This window comes from Delphinus delphis, chromosome 20, assembly GCF_949987515.2.
Source record: "Delphinus delphis chromosome 20, mDelDel1.2, whole genome shotgun sequence".
Lineage (NCBI taxonomy): Eukaryota > Metazoa > Chordata > Mammalia > Artiodactyla > Delphinidae > Delphinus > Delphinus delphis.
This window is the reverse complement of record NC_082702.1, coordinates 28771932-28790658: the sequence shown is the minus strand read 5'-3', so window position 1 is coordinate 28790658 and position 18727 is coordinate 28771932. Positions and strand designations below refer to the sequence as shown.

Here is an 18727-nt window from a genome sequence, read left to right as displayed (position 1 = left end):
CTCCGCAGCGGGAGAGGCCACAGCAGTGAGAGGCCCGCATACCGCAAAAAAAAAAAGAAAAACAAACAAACAAAAAATACCCTTTGTTGGAATGCTTTACACTTTCCACAGAACAGAAACTAAAAGAACCTGTTATACAATTAGTCACAAATACAGTCCCCGAGGTTTTTTGCCGATACACATGAGTATTGTCTAAAACATGTCTTCTTTGTAGCACCTAGGCCCTGCCACCACTGTGCTTGGCTGAGTTCACAAATCTCTTGTAACCTGTAGCTTCCCTGTCACTTCTCTGGCTCCCCTCTCCTGCTAAGCTTTGTTTCCTGGCAGTAATTAAAACCTGCCACTGCCATAGCTCCTGCTGCTGCTGGAACCACCATAGCTACCTTGGTTTCGTGGTTTGGCAAAGTATTGGCCTCCACCACCATAGTGGCCAGAACTTCTGCCTCCAAAGTTTCCTCCTTTCATGGGCCCAATATTTGAAGGTTGATTGTTGTAACTGCCAAAATCATCGTAGCTTCCACCACCTCCAAAATGGCTTCCATCATTACCAAACCCATTATAGCCATCCCCACTGCCACCATATCCATCACCACTGCGGCTGCCACCAAAGCCAGCTCGGCCACTGAAGTTTCCTCCACGACCAAAGGTGTCATTCCCACCAAAACCCCCTCCACGACCACCACCAAAGTTTCCAGAACCACTTCGACCTCTTTGGCTGGATGAAGCACCAGCCATCTGTTGCTTAGGTAGGGCTTTCCTTACTTCACAGTTGTGGCCATTCACAGTGTGGTATTTCTGAATGACAGTCTTGTCTACAGAGTCATGGTCATCAAAGGTTATGAAAGCAGAGCCTCTCTTTTTGCCACTGCCTCGATCAGTCATGACTTCAGTCACTTCAGTTTTCCCGTACTGTTCAAAATAATCTCTTAGGTGATGTTCTTCAGTGTCTTCTTTAATGCCACCAACAAAAATCTTTTTCACAGTTTAAGTGGGCACCAGGTCTTTGAGAATCTTCTCTTGAGACGGCCCTCTTTGGTTCCCCAACTCTTCCATCCACCTCGTGTGGCCTTGCCTTCATGGCCGCATCCACCTCCTCCACAGTGGCACATGTGACAACCCCAAAGCCTCTGGAGCACCTGGTGTTTGGATCCCTCATTACCACACAGTCTGTGAGCGCTCCCCCTTGCTCACAATGGCTCCTCAGACTGTCATCGGTTGTTTCAAAGCTCAAACCTCCGATGAAGTGCTTCTGCAGCTGTTCGGGCTCTTTGGGAGACTCTGACTTAGACATGACGGCAGTGGAGGGGAGAGACATCAACGATGCTTACCTGGCGACGTCCACGGGCAGAAAGGAAGGAGTAGCTCTGAATAAAACTGTGAACTAGAGGACATTTGTGTTGGACCTAACTGCTCACTTTACCTGTTAATTATTAAATAGAATTAAAGAACATCAGATTAACTATTTTCTTGGCTTTATTTGGTTTTAACAGCAATCTCTACATGTATGCTCAGTCTTCTATATTTGCTGCTAATAGCATCCGTACATACGTTCCAGAGAGTATTGGTTTTAAATAAGAGTCGAGTCTCTTACTGGGAAATTCACTTTGGAGTGAAAATCTGCAGCTTTTTGTCCATCTACAAAATTATTTTGTTTGGGGGTTGGCAGCTGTTGTTTACTTTTCACTGTATTATTACTATGATATAAATATGTATGTTTTTCCAGTTAAGTCAGCAAGCACCCAAAACTGCTCAGCTCGGTTCTACTGATTCCACAGATGGCAACTTAAATGAACTTCATGTTACAGTAAGATGCTGTAGCCGCCTGCAGTCCCGAGCAAGCGACCTTCAGCCACACCCATATGTTGTGTACAAGTTTTCTGACTTTGCAGACCATGACACAGCCATCATTCCCTGTAGCAGTGATCCACAGTTTGATGATCATATGTGTTTCCCAGTGCCAATGAATATGGATTTGGATCGATACCTTAAGTCAGAGTCTCTGAGTTTTTATGTGTTTGATGATAGTGATACCCAGGAGGATATTTACATAGGAAAAGTCAATGTGCCTCTGATTTCATTGGCACATGACAGGTGTATTTCAGGTAAGCCTATTTCTTGAATCCATGAAATTGTTTAAAAAAAAAAAACACCACCTAAATTATACCTCAGTGTTATGGATATGATCTGTTTGTAACAATCTTCCTAGCCTTCTCAGGTAATCTTAAACTTTGGGCCCATAATATTATATTGTTTTAGTTATTTTCTTAGTAGTTGTTCCAGGGATTACAGTATGCACCTCAGCTTGCCACAGTCAAACTTAATGCTAATAACTCCATTAAAATTTAGAAAATCTGCTTCAGTATAATTCCATTCCCTCCCCCCTCCTCTTTGATATTGTTGTCATATATATGTACATAGTATGCCTGTATATGTTATAAACTCAACAGTACAATGTTATAATTATTGCTTTATATAACTTTGTCCTTAAGAGAAGGGAGAATATATATAATTATAGGAGACTTTTATATTAACTTACATATTTACCATCTTTGGTATTCTTTATTTCCTCATTTGGATTTGAGTTACTGTCTGGTGTCATTTTCTTACTCCAAATAGCTCTATTTCCTCCCCCTCTTTTGTGTTACTATTTCATATATTTTTTAATCTTTACATGTTATAAGTCCAGGATTATAATTTTATAATTATTGTTTTATGCAGTTGTTTTTTAAATCAGCTAAGAGGAAAAACATATTTATACTGTGTTTTATAATTACCTATGTAATTACCTTTATTCACATCTGTTCCTTCATGTTGATTTGAGTAACCATCTGGTGTCACTTGCTTTTAGCCTGAAGAAACTCTTTCAGTATGTCTTGTAAGTCAGGTCTGCTGGCAGTGAATTCACTTAATCATTGTTATTTGGGAATGTCTTTATATTTTAGCTTTTATTTTCTGAAGGATAGTGTTGCTGAATATCATATTCTTAGTTGTCAGGTTTATTTTCTTTAAGCACTTTGAGTACATCAGACAGTTGATTCTGGCATCCGTTGTTTCTAATGAGAAATCATCTGTTAATCTTATTATGGTTCCCTTCTACATGATACAGCTTTCAAGATTTTTTTTTTTTTTTTTTTTTGGCTTTTGACAATTCAACTCTAATATGTTTAGGTGTGGATCCCTTTGTGCTTATTCTACTTGGAAGCTTTTGAGCTTCTTTATGTGTAGGGTACTGTTATGCACCAAATTTGGGGAATTTTTGCCCTTCTTCAGTTATTTTTTCTGTCCTTTCTTCCCCTTCTTAGATTCCTGTTATACATATGTTCATATGTTTAATGGTGTCCTACAGGTCTCTGAGGCTCTGTTGATTTTTTTTCATTTTTTCTCTTCAGATTGGATAATCACGGTTGATCAATCTTCAAGTTCATTGATTCTTTCTTCTGCAGCTCATATCTCCTACTCAGCCCCTCTACTGAATTTTTTCATTTCAGTAATTATACTTTCTAACTCCAGAATTCCTTTTTAACTGTCTCTTTTTTTATTGAGATATAGTTGATGTATAATATTATATGTTATAGGTATACAACATAGTGATTTGTAATTTTTAAGGGTTATACTCCATTTATAGTTATTATAAAATATTGGCCGTATTGCCTGTATTGTACAATATATTCTAGTTCTCTTTTTTTATAATTTCTATCTCTTTATTATATTCTCTGTTTTATAAGTCATTGTCATCACACTTTCCTTTAATTCTTTAAATATGGTTTCTTTTAGCTCTTTGAACATATTTATAATAGCTGCTCTGAGGTCTTTGTCTCCTATGTCTAACATCTGGATGCCCTCAGAAAGTATCTGTGGATGACATTTTGTCTCCTGTTTCTTTGAATATCTCATGAATTTTTGTTCTTGTTTAAAATTGGACATTTAGGACACTATATTGTAGCATCTCTAGATTCCAGCCCTCCACAGGGTTGCTGTTGCTGTTGTTGTTTGGTGACTTGCCTGGACTACTTCTGTAGTCTTTTTCCCTCACTATAGCCACTGATGTCTCTGCTAAGTTTTTGTTTGCTTGTTTTATTCTTGTTTTAATTTTAAGCCTGAACATAGTTTAGTGGTCAGCCAGTGGTTGTTGAGAGTTGTGTTTAAACAGCTTGAGCTGGCAGGCTTCCACCCTTTGCCTATGGATCAGTGTATGGCTTGGGTAATGCATTCAAAGTTCAGACAGTCTACAAGTCTCACATTCAGCCAGGGACAAGTAGCGTACTAGTGTCTTTTCTGACTCCCACTGTCTTTACTGAGGTTCAGTAGATTTTCTTAAATAAATGCTTCTTAATTTGTTGTATACCTTTGATCAGTTTCCAGAGTTCTTAAGTGATTATTTCTGTTCATTTTATCCAGTGTTATCATTGCTTTTTGTGGAATATATTTACTGATCTCTTCACTCAGCCATTCTGTAAGTCTCACCTGTGCCTGTAGTAGAAGTTTCTCACCTCCCTATATTCCACCTGTGTCCTTTTTGCTACCTAAAGTCTAGAGTTGTTTAGTTTTTTCTTTCCTAGCCAGCCATTAAAAGAAGTGTCAAACACTTGAGAACCAAGTAATAGATACCCATAAACAAAAGTTATGCTTGAAATATAGGTTTGGTTTTTTCATGTCAGGGATTTTCATACTGAAAATTCTAGTATGATGATTAAAATTTGTGACTCAATATTATGTATTCAGCTAGGTGATACTTTTTGTTACTGCTGTATGTTTTGGGTGGTTTGTTTATTTTATGGACTTTTTTTACTGTGCTACTATTAATTTGGAATAATTTAACAAATCCCAGTAAAATGTATTTAAAATTAGAACTATGTAGTAACATAAAGACTCCTTAGGATACATATATTATTTGAAATTTTGAAGTTTTAATATATTTTTCTGCAGACACACAAGAATATCAAGTCAAAATGAAGCTTGTTATCTGAGCTATAACCCAGATAAATATCTTAGAGGAAGGCTAAGAATTCTGAAGAATCTCTGAATTTAATTTCAGTGAATTAAAATATTTCTAAGTCAATTATCTCATCTTTGAATTAGTATTATCTTTGAGGCCTTAACTTCTGAAAGCAGTCTGCTTGAGAGATGAACCTATCATAGATCCTTTTGTCTTATTTTGTTCTCTTAAGTCATTTGACTTGTGAGTAAAAGCCAGACTTATTTTTAATAAGTTGTGGGTAGTTCTTTTTGCTCTTCTTTAATTTTTATGGTAATAAAACTTCACTCTAGCATTAATTAAAATTCCTTTTGTAATTTGACAGGAATATTTGAGTTAACAGATCATAAAAAGCAGCCTGCAGGAAGCATCCATGTTATACTGAAATGGAAATTTGCTTACCTTCCGCCAAGTGGATCCATAACAACTGAAGACTTAGGGAATTTCATACACAAAGAAGAGTCTGAAGTTGTTCAAAGACTACCTCCAGCATCCTCTGTTAGCACACTAGTTGTAGTGAGTAACAGTGACTTTGAATTTCCTATGAAAGTAAATAGCCACATAAAAGAGAAAAAAAAAATCTGAAAGGTATGTTCATCATTCTCAGTTTGACATATTGGTTTATCTTAGGCACCAACACCTAAACCAAGACGTTTAACACCTAAAGATAAGAAGGTATCTTTTGTGGATATCACACCACTTCAGCGTTCTGTAAGTAGTAAACACTCAAAATACTAATTTTTTTTCCCATAACAAATATTCGGAATACATGATATAGTATACCTTCCCTGATTTAAACGGAAACAGATAAATAAAATACTTCTTCCCTTAAAATGTTACCTTTGTAATTTGGCACTGTGTGTAAGTGTTAAATGTTCTTACTCTTTGATCCGAACCCTCCTTTGGCCCCATATCTCTCTCCAGATACTGCCCGAATCCTCTGCCCCCATTTACCATAAAGCAAAACAGAACAAAACTCTTCAAAAAGTTGTCTTAATTCCATCTTCTTTTCCTCATACTGTTCCTTGCTCACACTAGTAAAACTTTTCCTCCTTAAAGCCACTCTTGCTAAGGTCACAGTGACTTTCACTTTGCCACTTTTCACAGTGGCCGATTCTCAGTCTCCATCTTAATCTCCCAGTAACCTTTGACACAATGGAATACTTGCTCCTTTTACTCTTGGCCTCTGGGATACCATGCCTTCCTAGTTTTCCTCCAATTTAGCCAGTTATTCTTCTCATTCTCCTGGACCATAACTCTAAATGTTGAAGTACCTCAGCAGTCAAACTTCAGACCTAGACCTCTTCTCTTCTCAATCTGTATCTAAGTAAAGAGATCTTATCCAAAAAACAAACAAGCAAATGAACAAACATAACAAAACAAACAGAGTTACAGATAGAAAGAACAAATGTGGTTGCCAGAGGAGAGAGGGGTAGGGGGGAAGAAACAAATAGATGAAAGACGAAAGGAGATACAAACTTCCAGTTGTAAAATAAATGGGCCACAGGTATGAAATGTACAATGTGAGGAATATAGTCAGTAACTGTGTAGTATCTTTGTATGGTGACATATCATAACTAGACTTATCATAGTGATCATTTTGAAATGTAAAGAAATAGAGAATCACTGTGTTATGTAACAGGAACTAACATAGTGTTGTAAGTCAATTATACTTCAAAACCAAACAAATTCATAGAAAAAGAGATCAGATTTCTGGCTACCAGAAGCATGGGATAGGGGAGGGACAATTGGATGAAGGTGGTCAAAAGGTACAAACTTCCAGTTATAAGATAAATAAGTACTAGGGATGTCATGTCCAACATGATAAGTATAATTAACACTACTATATTTTATATATGAAAATTATTAAGAGAGTAAATCCTAAGTGTGCGTGTGCATGTGCATGTGTGTGTGTGTGTGTGTGTATATGTGTGTGAAAAAGTCTTATCATGATTGGGGATTTAATAATAAATACAAAGTAACATACATGCATGTTTTCACATTAATGTAAGGAGACCTGTACTTCTCCTGAAGATATGAAGGAAATTTCACCAGAAGTGGAACATACACCAGAAATAGAAATTAATATGCCAACTGTTTCACATATTCCTGAGGTATGTGTTTGTATTAAAATTATTTTGAAAGGTTTGTTTTTTTAAGACTTTGTCTTTGCATTGACATGGATCAAGAAATCATATCATTGATCCTATTTTTATATATGACTTCCTTGGAATAGAAATGTCAAAAATATCACAAGTATAACAGTTACAATTAAGCAGACATTAGTAGGTAGTAAATACATATGTGAATTAAAGTATAATGTAAAATTCATTTTGAGATTAATGCTTTTTTATTCTTAGTTTATAATCATATTTTAATTTATCTGCATATTTTCATTTATACAGCTTAAGTGATTATTTTCTAATGACTCATATATATAGTGCATGTAGTGCATATTTACGTGCTTAATTATCATTCAAGTGCTTCAGCAAGAATGCGATAAATGTGATCTAAGCAATAATATATCAACGTGCTTTTATTTCTTCAGGTTTCTCAGGAAAGCAGTGTAGATAAGGTAAAAGAGAATACAGAGAAAGTACAACAAGGAAGAGATGATGATGTGTCTTTACTCTCTGAGGGTCAGCTTGCAGAACGAACTTTGACTTCTTCTGAAGATGAAACAGAAATAACTGAAGAACTGGAACCAGAAGGTGACTTTCTTTTTTAAATTAACATTATTTCCTTAACTCTGTTTTATTTAATCTGTTAGAGCGTGCATGCCTCATAGAACATCTTCATTTAATAGTGACTGTACTTCCTGATAGCTGTTTCTTGACAGAAATGATGGGATATATAGGTCAGTCTGGTCAGCTGTGGTCAGGTGGAATTGTTGCATATCTTCTTATTTCAACTTGGAGCACCACAACAGAATGCAAGTATTGTGGCTGACCATGTTCCCAGTTTATATTTTAAGTGACTTTATAGCCTCTTTGGGTTCAGTACTGTTATCTGGGTTATTCTAGAGGATTTGACTTTTTAAATTAAAACTAAGAACTCAGACCAATAAAAGACAACTTGCATCATGATTTAATTTATATAAACATCTAGAAAAGGCAAACAGATTAATCTGTTGTGACAGAAAGCATTTAAGTGGTTGCCTAGGGAAGGACAAACGGGAATAGAAAGGTGCAGAAGGAAAGAGATTACAAGGGGGCATGAGGAAATTTTGGGGGGTGATAGATATGTTCACTGTCTTAATTGTGGTGGTGGTTTCACAGAATTATATATTTGTCAAAATATATAGTTTCAGAATGTAAATACAGACTTTGTACTTTAAATTTGTGTGGTTTATTATATGTCAGTTTACTGCAATAAAGCTGTAAAACCTTTAAAAATGTTTTTAAATAGTAGGAATAACTTGATTTTGACACAGTAGTATTGGTTAGGCTGTTAGACATTATTACCATGTTCTTCTCTTAAAAATAATTTTTTTAATTTCGTACTAGAGCAAGCTAAATTCTTACTTCCTTTGTTTCTGCTAAAACTAAACCTGGAATTTTTCAGTCATTTTTTTCTCTTTTCTAAAATGTAATATAAATATCTTTACTGCTAAAAAAATCCAGACATGATTACCATATTGTTCTTTTAAGGTTATCCTTGTAATGTATGCTTATTTCTCTCCATGTCACAAGGTGCAAATATAGTTGGTTTAACAGATTTAAACCAAAAAAAATTTATTTTTTAACAGATGAAGAAGACAGATCAGCTTCTGACAGTGATGAGTGTATTATTCCAGGTCCTACCGCCGAGACCATCAAACAGGTCAGTAACCTGATATCAACCAGAAATGTTCTGAAATAAAGCTGCTTTTCATTCATAGTTTATCAGTCTTCATATATGAAAATCTTAAGGCAGAATATTTCTGGAAAAATTTTAATGTGTTATCATAATCTTATCCAAGTAATCATCTAGTACGGGAAAATTTTATTTACACTTTCATTATGTAACAGACCGTAACATGTAAGTGTTATTTTTGCTTACATGTTTAAGAGTACCTAACATCAGTAGCTTCAATAGTTACTTGCTAAAACCAGCTGACTTCTCTGACTCCTTTTCAGAACCATTATACAAAGATGTATTAAATCAAATCTGAACTTTAAAGAATTCAAAATGTGAGATTGCATTTAAAACTCTAATAACTTACACATGTGAATTCATAGGCTATTCACATGTGTAAGTTATCTAAATATGTCACTGATAAGCTATTAAAGTTATTTCATTCTGCCAAAAAATTAAACCCTTAGAAGGTAATTAATTTCATATAGGTATACTTAGCTTGTTTTGTAGCACATTGCTGAAAAGTAGTATGTAAATTGAAATTTTGAGAAGAAAATTATACTTTAATTTACATAGGAAGTGTCCCACTTACCAGAGCATTTCTCATTGTAAGGGGAGAAAAAGGTTTTATAAAGTAAATGTAAGTAAAGTGCTAGCTTTTTCTATTCATCTACATTAATTTTCCTGAAATGATTAATTGTATTCCTTTTCTTTAGAATTTCTACTTTATTTTTAAGAATTGCAATACTTATTTCAACTCTTAAAATCTCACATTCTTAGCTTAGTCTCTCTGCAGAACAAACCCATAAAACAGAACATTTCAGTTGTCACAGATGCCTCCGTAAAATAGAGAAATCCGTTGTTTCCATGATTGACAAATACAAACAGATGATTATAAATATAAACAGAACAACTCATCTGTCCAAAGTTTCATTATAATTATTATTATATAATTATTATAATAACATCATCTAACATATAGTGTACTGATATATGGAATCATTATTGCTCAAAAGTGATAAATTAAAAAAGGAATCTTGCATATGGTTGCCTGAAGACTTAATTATAGCATTTGGTTCAATTCAGTTTAATTCGTTTGCTTTGTCAAATCTGAAATTGTTAAATTATTTTATCAAAATAAATCAAATTATTTCAGTGAATAGAAATTCTCTACCCTCTACTGGAAATTTTTGATAATGGGAATCAATGGGAAAATGAGCCTCTTGTGTGGAATTTAGCTGTCTAGCCATTTGTATTAGTCAGTTTTCCAAAGAAACAGAACCAATAAGATAAATTTATATAGAGAGAGAAAGAAAGTTACTAAAAGGAATTGTCTCTCGTGATTATGGAGAATATGGAGTCCCAAGATCTGCAGTCTACAAGCTGGAGACCCAAGGAAGTCAATGGCTTAGTTCCAGTCTGAGTTGGAAGACCTCAGAACTAGGAGAGCCCATGGTGTGAGTTCCTGTCCTAAAGCAGGCAGGCAGGAGACCTACAAAGAGTAGATGTTTCAGTTCTGTTCAAGGGCAAGAAAAGACCAATGTCCCAGCTCAAGGCAGCCGGGCAGGAAGAGTTCCCTATTACTCAGCCTTTTTGTTCTATTCAGGTCTTCAATTAATTGGATGAGGCCCCATCCACATTAGAGAGTATAATCGGCTTTACTCAGTCTGCCAATTCAAATGTTAATCTCATCCAGAGACACCTTCACAGACTTACCCAGAATAATGTTTGACCAAATGTCTGGGTACCTCGTGGCCCAAACAAGTTGCATATAAATTTAACCATCACATCATTTTATTAAGAATACTCCATTCATTACATCAAGAGTAGTAAGCCTGCAAGCTTGATTCAGATATCTCTCTCACATGGTTCACATTTCTTTCTCAATAGTTCTGCAAGACTCTGCTTACTTTCATCACGATTTTTGAAAGGCTATATTGTTTAGCCTTTTGAACATAACAATATGAGATACTGAATCAGTCCTAGGGTCTACAGGACTAGTACCAAGGGGTATATTTATCTAGCCAATCTACAAACAGCACTCATCTCTCTTGTTATAACTCAGCGATTCCCAGGGATTCACCATCTGCAGTTTGTGATCACTGTTCCATAAGGAGGTAGATATAGTGTTCCGGCCCTGCCCTCAGGAAACATTACATTCATTGGGAAGATGTTTTCATGAAAAAGTCAAGTAGTAATTCAGCAGTTAAATTACAATATAAAACAATGTCAGGAGACAGTACCAATGATTAATAGTCAGATATTTGAGCTAAAGAATAAAGCTGTTTGGGACCTATCCTCCTCATTTTCCAAATGAGTAAACTGAGATTTTGAAATAAGGTGACTTGCTGACAATCATGCCACTAATTAAGGAAGTTCAGAGGAAGGAGAAATTTGGAGTGATTTTTCAATAGACTTCATTAAGGTTATGCCCACAAGCTGGCTCACCCACCCTTTCTCATAGTTTCGTGTCTGCTTTTTCTCATTTTAAGCTGACTTTTTCTGCTTCACTTGCTTACTGCCCAAAGATAGCCACACAGAACACCCAGCCCCAAGGAGAAGGATCTGATGAGCCACGTCTAGCCTCTGGATTGGGTCCATCGTTATCAGTTGTGCTCCTTTGACCCATTTAGCTGTGGCCAGTCACACAGTAGAAAGGAGTGTCCTGCTTTAACTGTGACAACTCAAAGATGTGGATATATGGCAGCAGGGAGAAAATCATGTGCATTTTCACTGCAGGCAGGGATGCACATTATGTTTCAGAAGTCAAGAATACACTAACTGGAGAAGCCTTTCTGTAGAAAGGGATAGAAGACTTCAGTTACAATGGTGAAGACTAAATGTTTTGGATTTTATCCAAGAGACACTAGGGAGACATTGCAACAGTTAATTTTATTTTCTAAACATTGTATTCATCATCTAAGAGTAACTTTCAAAGTATGGAGAAATGCTATCTAAATTATGTCATCTTAGACCAGTGATTTTCAACTGGGGGCAGTTTTGCCACCCAAGGGACGTTTTGGCAACGTCTGGAGGCATTTTTGGTTGTCACACTGGGAGGGACTACTACTGGCATCTAGTGGTTAGAAGTCAGGGCTGCTGCTAAACGTGCAGCAAAGCATAGGACCCACGACAAAGAACTATCTGGCCTAAAATGTCAATAGTGCTGAGGTTGAGAAGTCCTATATCAGACTTTCAACAGAATCATGTATATATTGACAACATTGCTAGCATCTCAGTGCAGTTATACAGTGCTCTTAACTAAGAGTAAAGAAATTTGATTTAACCAAGAAGTTTAGTGAAAGAGCTGTTCCTCTAAAATATTCAATTAATTCTAATGTACACATATATTTTTCCTTTGTAGTAAACTGGGTTTTTTCCTTATTACTTCCAGAAAAGTAATTTGTGTTACTTTGCTACAGCCTAATACAGCCTTCACTACCATTCCAAAATGTGATTTCCTATAATGGTTTTAGGTGCTGTCTCAGAAGTGTGAATATCGTTTAAAGCAAGTGGCTATTTTAAGCAATGCTTTGTGCCTTGGTAGCCATTAATCAGCTCCCATGTGGTTTTAAAAATTCTACTTTTAGTAGAAGGTAATGACCAGAATCTTATGTTCATAGGTGAAATTTGGTTTTGTTAAATTATATAACAAATACAGTAAAATAGTATAATCTGTAAGCACAGAAACAAAATAAGAGATCATCATAATGTTGAAATACAGCATTTTCTAGTGATTGTACCAGTTTTTCTGTGTGCTACTTCTGCAAATCGTTTGATATGAGTCATGGAACCTTTTTCTTTACAGATTCCATAAGCAGTACAAAGAACCCCTGAATACGTTTCACTCAGATTCATCAGTTGTTAACATTTGTTCATACTCTTTTTTTAATCATTTCTCTTCTCTCTCCTATATATGCTTATATGCAGTATGTATACATCATAAACACACATTCTTACATACATAGTTGTAATGAATCATTTGATAGTTGCAGAGGTCATGCCCCTTTACCCCTAAATACTTCAGAATAATAATACTGTAATCTACAGTTCTTATTAAAATTTTGCCAGTTGTCCCAGTATTATCCTTTATAGCATGTTATTAATCTGGTCCAGGATCAAATCCAGATCACACATTGCATTTAGTTTTCATTCCTCTGTAGCCTCCTTTAATGCATAATGGTTCCTCAGCCTTCCATTGAGTTGGTCTTTCATAACATTGACATTTTTTAGGAATGCAGGCCATTTATATTGTAAAATGTCCTTCAATTTGGATTTGTGTGATTCAGGTTATTCGTTTTGGTAGGAATACTACAGGAGCAATGCTGTGTCCTTTTCAGTGCATGATACCAGGAGACACAGGATGTCGTTTTATCTGATTGTTGATAGTAACTTTTAAGCACAAAAATACTTGTGGCTCATTAGTTTCTTCTTTTGTCTCCTCTTTAAGAACTGCTTCAGGTAGAAATCTCAGGACAGGAATACATAGCTTTCTTTGGAAGGGAAGACACTACTGAGTGTCTAATATGTGCTAAGCACATGCTATGTAATATCTCCTTATAGTTCTCACAGCAATTCTTTATTCATTAGCATCTACTGTGTATCATACAAGAAACAATCCCTAGCCTCAAAAAATTCACAATCTAGGGCAAACACAATTACAATGCAGTGGTCAGCGCTAGGAGAATGGAATGCACAGCTGCTGTGGGAGCCTTCAGGAGGGGTGCCTAACTCAGCATGAGGGACCCTCATCAAGGATGGCTTCCTAGAGTCAGTGAAGCTTGAGCCAAGACTTGAAGATGATTAAGAATTAGTGGAAGCAGAGGAGGGGACATTATAGGCCAAAGAAACAAAAGCATAAGAATTTGAGAGAATGTGGAGCATGGCTTGTTCTGAGAATCAGAGCGGTTTTAGGATGGGCCAAGCCTATGGCACACATGGGGATCCCCAGGAGAATATGCTGAAAAGATAGTCATGTCCAGAGCATTGAGGCTTCTGTGTGTTATCTGAGGAGGTTGAAGTCTATCCTGAAGTTCTACGAGCGGCCAATGAGGATTTTTAAGGGAGGAGGAAGAAGATCAGTCATTCGTTAAACAGGTAGTGAGCATTGTCTGTCCCGAGCCTTATTCTAGGGACTGGGAATTTAGCAGTGAATAAGAGAAATAAGTCTCTTGCTCTTGTGGAGCTTGCACTCTTGAATCACATTTTAAAAGATCCTGCTATCAATAAAGTAAAGAATAGATTAGAGGCACAGGGACTAGTTAAAAAGTAATTAAATAACCCCACTCTGTGGTTACCTCCACTTTGTAGAAATTTTTTAAATTGCCTTTACCTATAGCTATAATGTCACAAAATTGAGAGTGAGAGTAGTGTCCTAGATAAACATCATTTATGCCAATTACCCTATGAATTTCAATTATCTACTACACTGTGTAAGCAATTTAAGATTATTCAGTTTCTTTTTTTCATGTTACAGAATCTGACAGCTCATAGTTATTTTTTAGAAATGTTGATCCTTAAAAGGAATCTAACAGATTTCCCAGGACTCAGACATATTACTTGGTTCTTCCTCTTTTCTTCATGTCTGTGATGTATAATTAATCATAGATTACTTCATTTTGTTTCATTTCATTTACAACATTTATGAGCTTCACTTTGTCAGAATGAAATGCTTGTCCCCTCCTTTCCTTTCCAAGGTGGCATAATTAATGTTAGCATCTTTTTTAACAGACTACACAAAGTTTAGTGGCTGGATTAAATCAAGTCATTAACATAATGTGCCACCCAATTTGCCCCTATCTCTCTTCGTTTCCAGGACATCAAAGTGCCACAGAGCACCAGTGTAATTGGGCCTTGCTGGCCTGTCAGGTTCCGTCAGCCTGATGACTGCTGCTTTTACTAAAAAGCTTCTAGGCATGATAATTACTGGGGGTGGGGAGTCTGAGAAATGTAAAACTTTGGACATTTCTCTATGAATATTTTATTAATTTGAATAATCAGAAGTTAACAGTATCAATTTGATGTATAATACATTGATTAAAAGCCTTGTTTTAGGTCCTCAAAATAGACATCAAAACCGAAAGTTTGCATCTGCCATAGCATTAAAAAAAAAAGAATTATCAATCCTTCTTTCACATTATTACTAATTTTACCATTTAAGCAATGCAGCTCTCAATTTTTACAACTAAATATATTGCCTTCAACTCACAGATTTCTTAAAGTGTGCCCACAGGTGAGAATGGGAGATCACAGGCTAAAGAGTAATGATCTTTTTTGTGCAATGCACATTTACATCTTTCTCCATTCCTACTAATAGCAGTTTTGTAAAAGCTGCCATATTCAATCGGACTGAAATTCAGTTCCACCCAGATGCCAGGTTCTCTTGAACTACATGAGCTGGCATTCCCAGGTGATCGCAGTAATGATGTCCAGCAAAATATGTTTTAAAGCTTTGAAAAGCAAAATGCTCACCACTTTTAGCACTCATGTATTACACGTTGTTAAATCACTTCAGAATCAAAGATGATATCCTATCAGTGGGTAGAGTAAGCCCCTCCCACTGTTTTACATATGGAAGCTTAAGCTAGATGACCAGAAATGCTGGATTACTCTCCTGATATTGATTGCCTTTAAAACTATTTTTTATATTTTGTAACTTAATTATCTCTTACTAATACACCACGGACATCTTTCCATAGCAGTATACTCTATTTCTTTTTTTGCATATGCATAATATTACATTGTATAGCTGTACCATATTTATTTAAATAAGCACCTTTTGGTGGACCCTTTGGTTTCTATCAGTTTTTGCTAATACAGACATTTCCAGATTAAGTGCTTTTGTACAGAACATTTTTACACAAAATGTGTAGAAATTACTGTTTCCTCATATCATACTTCATGTCAAATTTATGAATAAGAAATACCTCACTGATGATTCCACTTAAAAAGAAGCAAACAAAAAGGTATATTTGTTCATACGTAGTATATTTGTACATACATACATATGTATTTTTTTTTCACACACACACACTGTGTTTTATTTTTACAAGAGATAAATAAACTGACGCCAAGCATTGTAAATGGATGACCACAACAAAAGCAACAATGATTGCAATTACCAAACATGAAACACACTCATACTGTGTCATAATAGTGACATTCAGTCCAGGAATCCTCCACTGTAACAGCTCCTTTACTTTGCAGTGATAATTGATTTGTATATTTTTTGCCTCTGAGTCCTTGTGGGATATATATATTTTTTTATTCAAACAGAAAGTCACAAAAATTATAATCATCCTCATCAGTTCACTCAGTCCCATGTAATTAATTTTTTTTTCATCTTGATCTTTTGTTAGCACTTCTATGAATTCATCAGTTTTCCATTAGAGTTCTGGAAATGCTTATTCATTCAGTTCAGCAGTATAGTCAGTTACCAGAAACCTGTACTTGTCAGAGTCTTTGCCATGAATTCCTTGAAGATGAAACCCTTTTATAGGAACATTTTTGCAAAAGCAACAGAGTACACCCAGAACTGTCTGTAAATGACAAAAGACTTAAAAATGACCACAGTTAAAAATTTGATGAAAGTTCATGATAATGCAATTGACAAGGAAATTTAGTTATTTCTGAGATATACATTCTAAAGTAATAACTAGAATTATGACTTATAACATTATACCAGAACATATAAGAGTTTTAGAAATTTCATGTAATGTCTGAAACATTTATGTTAACATATTTCCATACAAATAACCCAAAGAAAGTTTAGTATTAGTTGTTTTTTTTGTTTGTTTGTTTATACTGCAGGTTCTTATTAGTCATCAGTTTTATACACATCAGTGTATACATGTCAATCCCAATCGCCCAATTCAGCACACCACCATCCCCACCCCACCGCAGTTTTCCCCCCTTGGTGTCCATACGTTTGTTCTCTACATCTGTGTCTCAACTTCTGCCCTGCAAACCAGTTCATCTGTACCATTTTTCTAGGTTCCACATACATGTGTTAATATACAATATTTGTTTTTCTCTTTCTGACTCACTTCACTCTGTATGACAGTCTCTAGATCCATCCACGTCTCAACAAATGACTCAATTTCGTTCCTTTTTATGGCTGAGTAATATTCCATGGTATATATGTACCACAACTTCTTTATTCATTCATCTGTCGATGGGCATTTAGGTTGCTTCCGTGACCTGGCTATTGTAAATAGTGCTGCAATGAACACTGGGGTGCATGTGTCTTTTTGAATTATGGTTTTCTCTGGGTATATGCCCAGGATTGGGATTGCTGGATCCATACATATGTATTTTTATATGAGCATACAGATATAACATTTAGGTTTATGTAAGCAAAGAAAATGTCTGGAAGTATGTAATCCAAATACTGTTAGCAATGAGTATCTCTGGGACATGGGTCAGGGCAAGGGTCAGCAAACTATGGCCCACGTGCCAAATCCAGCCCTCTACCTATTTTTATAAATAAAGTTTTATTGGAGCACAGCACACTCATCATTTACATATTGTCTGTGGCCACTTCACTGTACGAGAGCAGAGTTGAGTGCTTGCAACAGAGACCATATAGCCTGGAATGTGAAAAATATTTGCTGTCTAGCCCTTACAGAAAAAAATTTGCCAAGCCCTGAGCTAAAGAATGGGTGGAAACAAGGAACTTCTATATTTTACTTTTTAGGATTTATATTGTCGGATTATTTTTAGTGATGAATATAGATTGCTTCTAAAAAGGAAATAATTCGTTAGCTCATTCTGTACTAAAATGTTAAATAATAACTAAAGAACAGTTTAATATGAATTGTAGAAGCTTTTCTATAAATAGAAAGGGCCAACAAATAAAGGGTGAATCTTTTCTGGTTTAGAGCAGTGGTTCTCAAAGTGTGGTCCTCAGACCAGCAGCATCAGCATCTCCTGAGAATTTGTGACAGATGCAAATTCTTGGGCCCCACACTAGACCTAAGGAATCAGAAGCTCTGAGACTGGAGCCTGGAAACCTGTGTCTTGTCAAGCCTTTCAGGTCATTCTGGGGTGTGCTAAAATTTGAGAACCACAGCTTTAGGGAAAGGCAGTACTTCTCACCATGGCTGCATATTAGAACCACCTAGGAAACATTTCTAAATGCCAGGGCCCAGGCTCCACTCAGATCAGTTAGATCAGAATTTTGTTTAAAACTCCCCCAGTGGTACTGATGTGCAGCTAAAATTGAGAACCACTGTTCTATAACATCTGTTCTCAGTGATGGTGAAAGTAGAATAGCATATCAAAATAACCTGAAATTGAGGGTCATTTTTTAAATTCTCTCCTTCCTTCACAGTACTGCCATAGTAAGCCACTTTTAATGATGAAAATGTGTCATATCCCTCAGGTGTATTAGGACAGGAAAAAATATTCCAGTCATCGCTTTAGAACATGCGGTAACAAACTTCTGTAATTTGCTGACCATTACAGATACAGTAATTTACATGGTATATAAGGGAGACAGTGTTCTAAAAATAAGCATTCTTAACCCTAGCACGAGTCTGATCTCCATCACTGAAGTTTTCACTATTTATATTATTTGTTCAACGTAGTATCTTTTAACAGAACGTAATGAGAAAAGAAAGGTTACTGTCACCAATGGAAACTAGATTAGGTTTGTTTTGTTTGTTAAAAACATTACCGTTATTTGTGTGTGTGTGTGTTAATTCCCAATTTGGGAAGTGATGTAGGGATCTAAAGTATCTCAGAAATAGTAAGCAGTATGTCGGAAATATGTATTAAATCACTACTTCTGTATTAATTGTTGTGTGTTAATTTTATAATGGTAGAGTATTCAACATGCAATGTATGATTTTTGTTGTTTTATGCTGTCATTGTATCTCAGCTGCTCAGGTGTCACTTAATAAATAAATACTTAAC

At 35.8% G+C, this 18727-nt stretch overlaps 2 protein-coding genes across 2 annotated transcripts in view; one reads left to right on the top strand and one right to left on the bottom strand.

The window, feature by feature from the left end:
- Positions 1–18727, top strand: part of RPGRIP1L (RPGRIP1 like) — a 98998-nt gene that overhangs the window by 54293 nt on the left and 25978 nt on the right. Inside the window, exons 17-22 of the mRNA XM_059999156.1 lie at positions 1724–2102; positions 5301–5491; positions 5606–5686; positions 6988–7089; positions 7524–7686; positions 8724–8797. Coding sequence (XP_059855139.1) covers positions 1724–2102; positions 5301–5491; positions 5606–5686; positions 6988–7089; positions 7524–7686; positions 8724–8797 — 990 coding nt within the window. The remainder of the gene's footprint in view (positions 1–1723; positions 2103–5300; positions 5492–5605; positions 5687–6987; positions 7090–7523; positions 7687–8723; positions 8798–18727) is intronic.
- Positions 296–1291, bottom strand: HNRNPA1L3 (heterogeneous nuclear ribonucleoprotein A1 like 3). The gene is given in 2 exon segments (XM_059998950.1): positions 296–984; positions 986–1291. Coding segments are annotated over 2 exon segments (960 nt in total). The 3' UTR covers positions 296–330.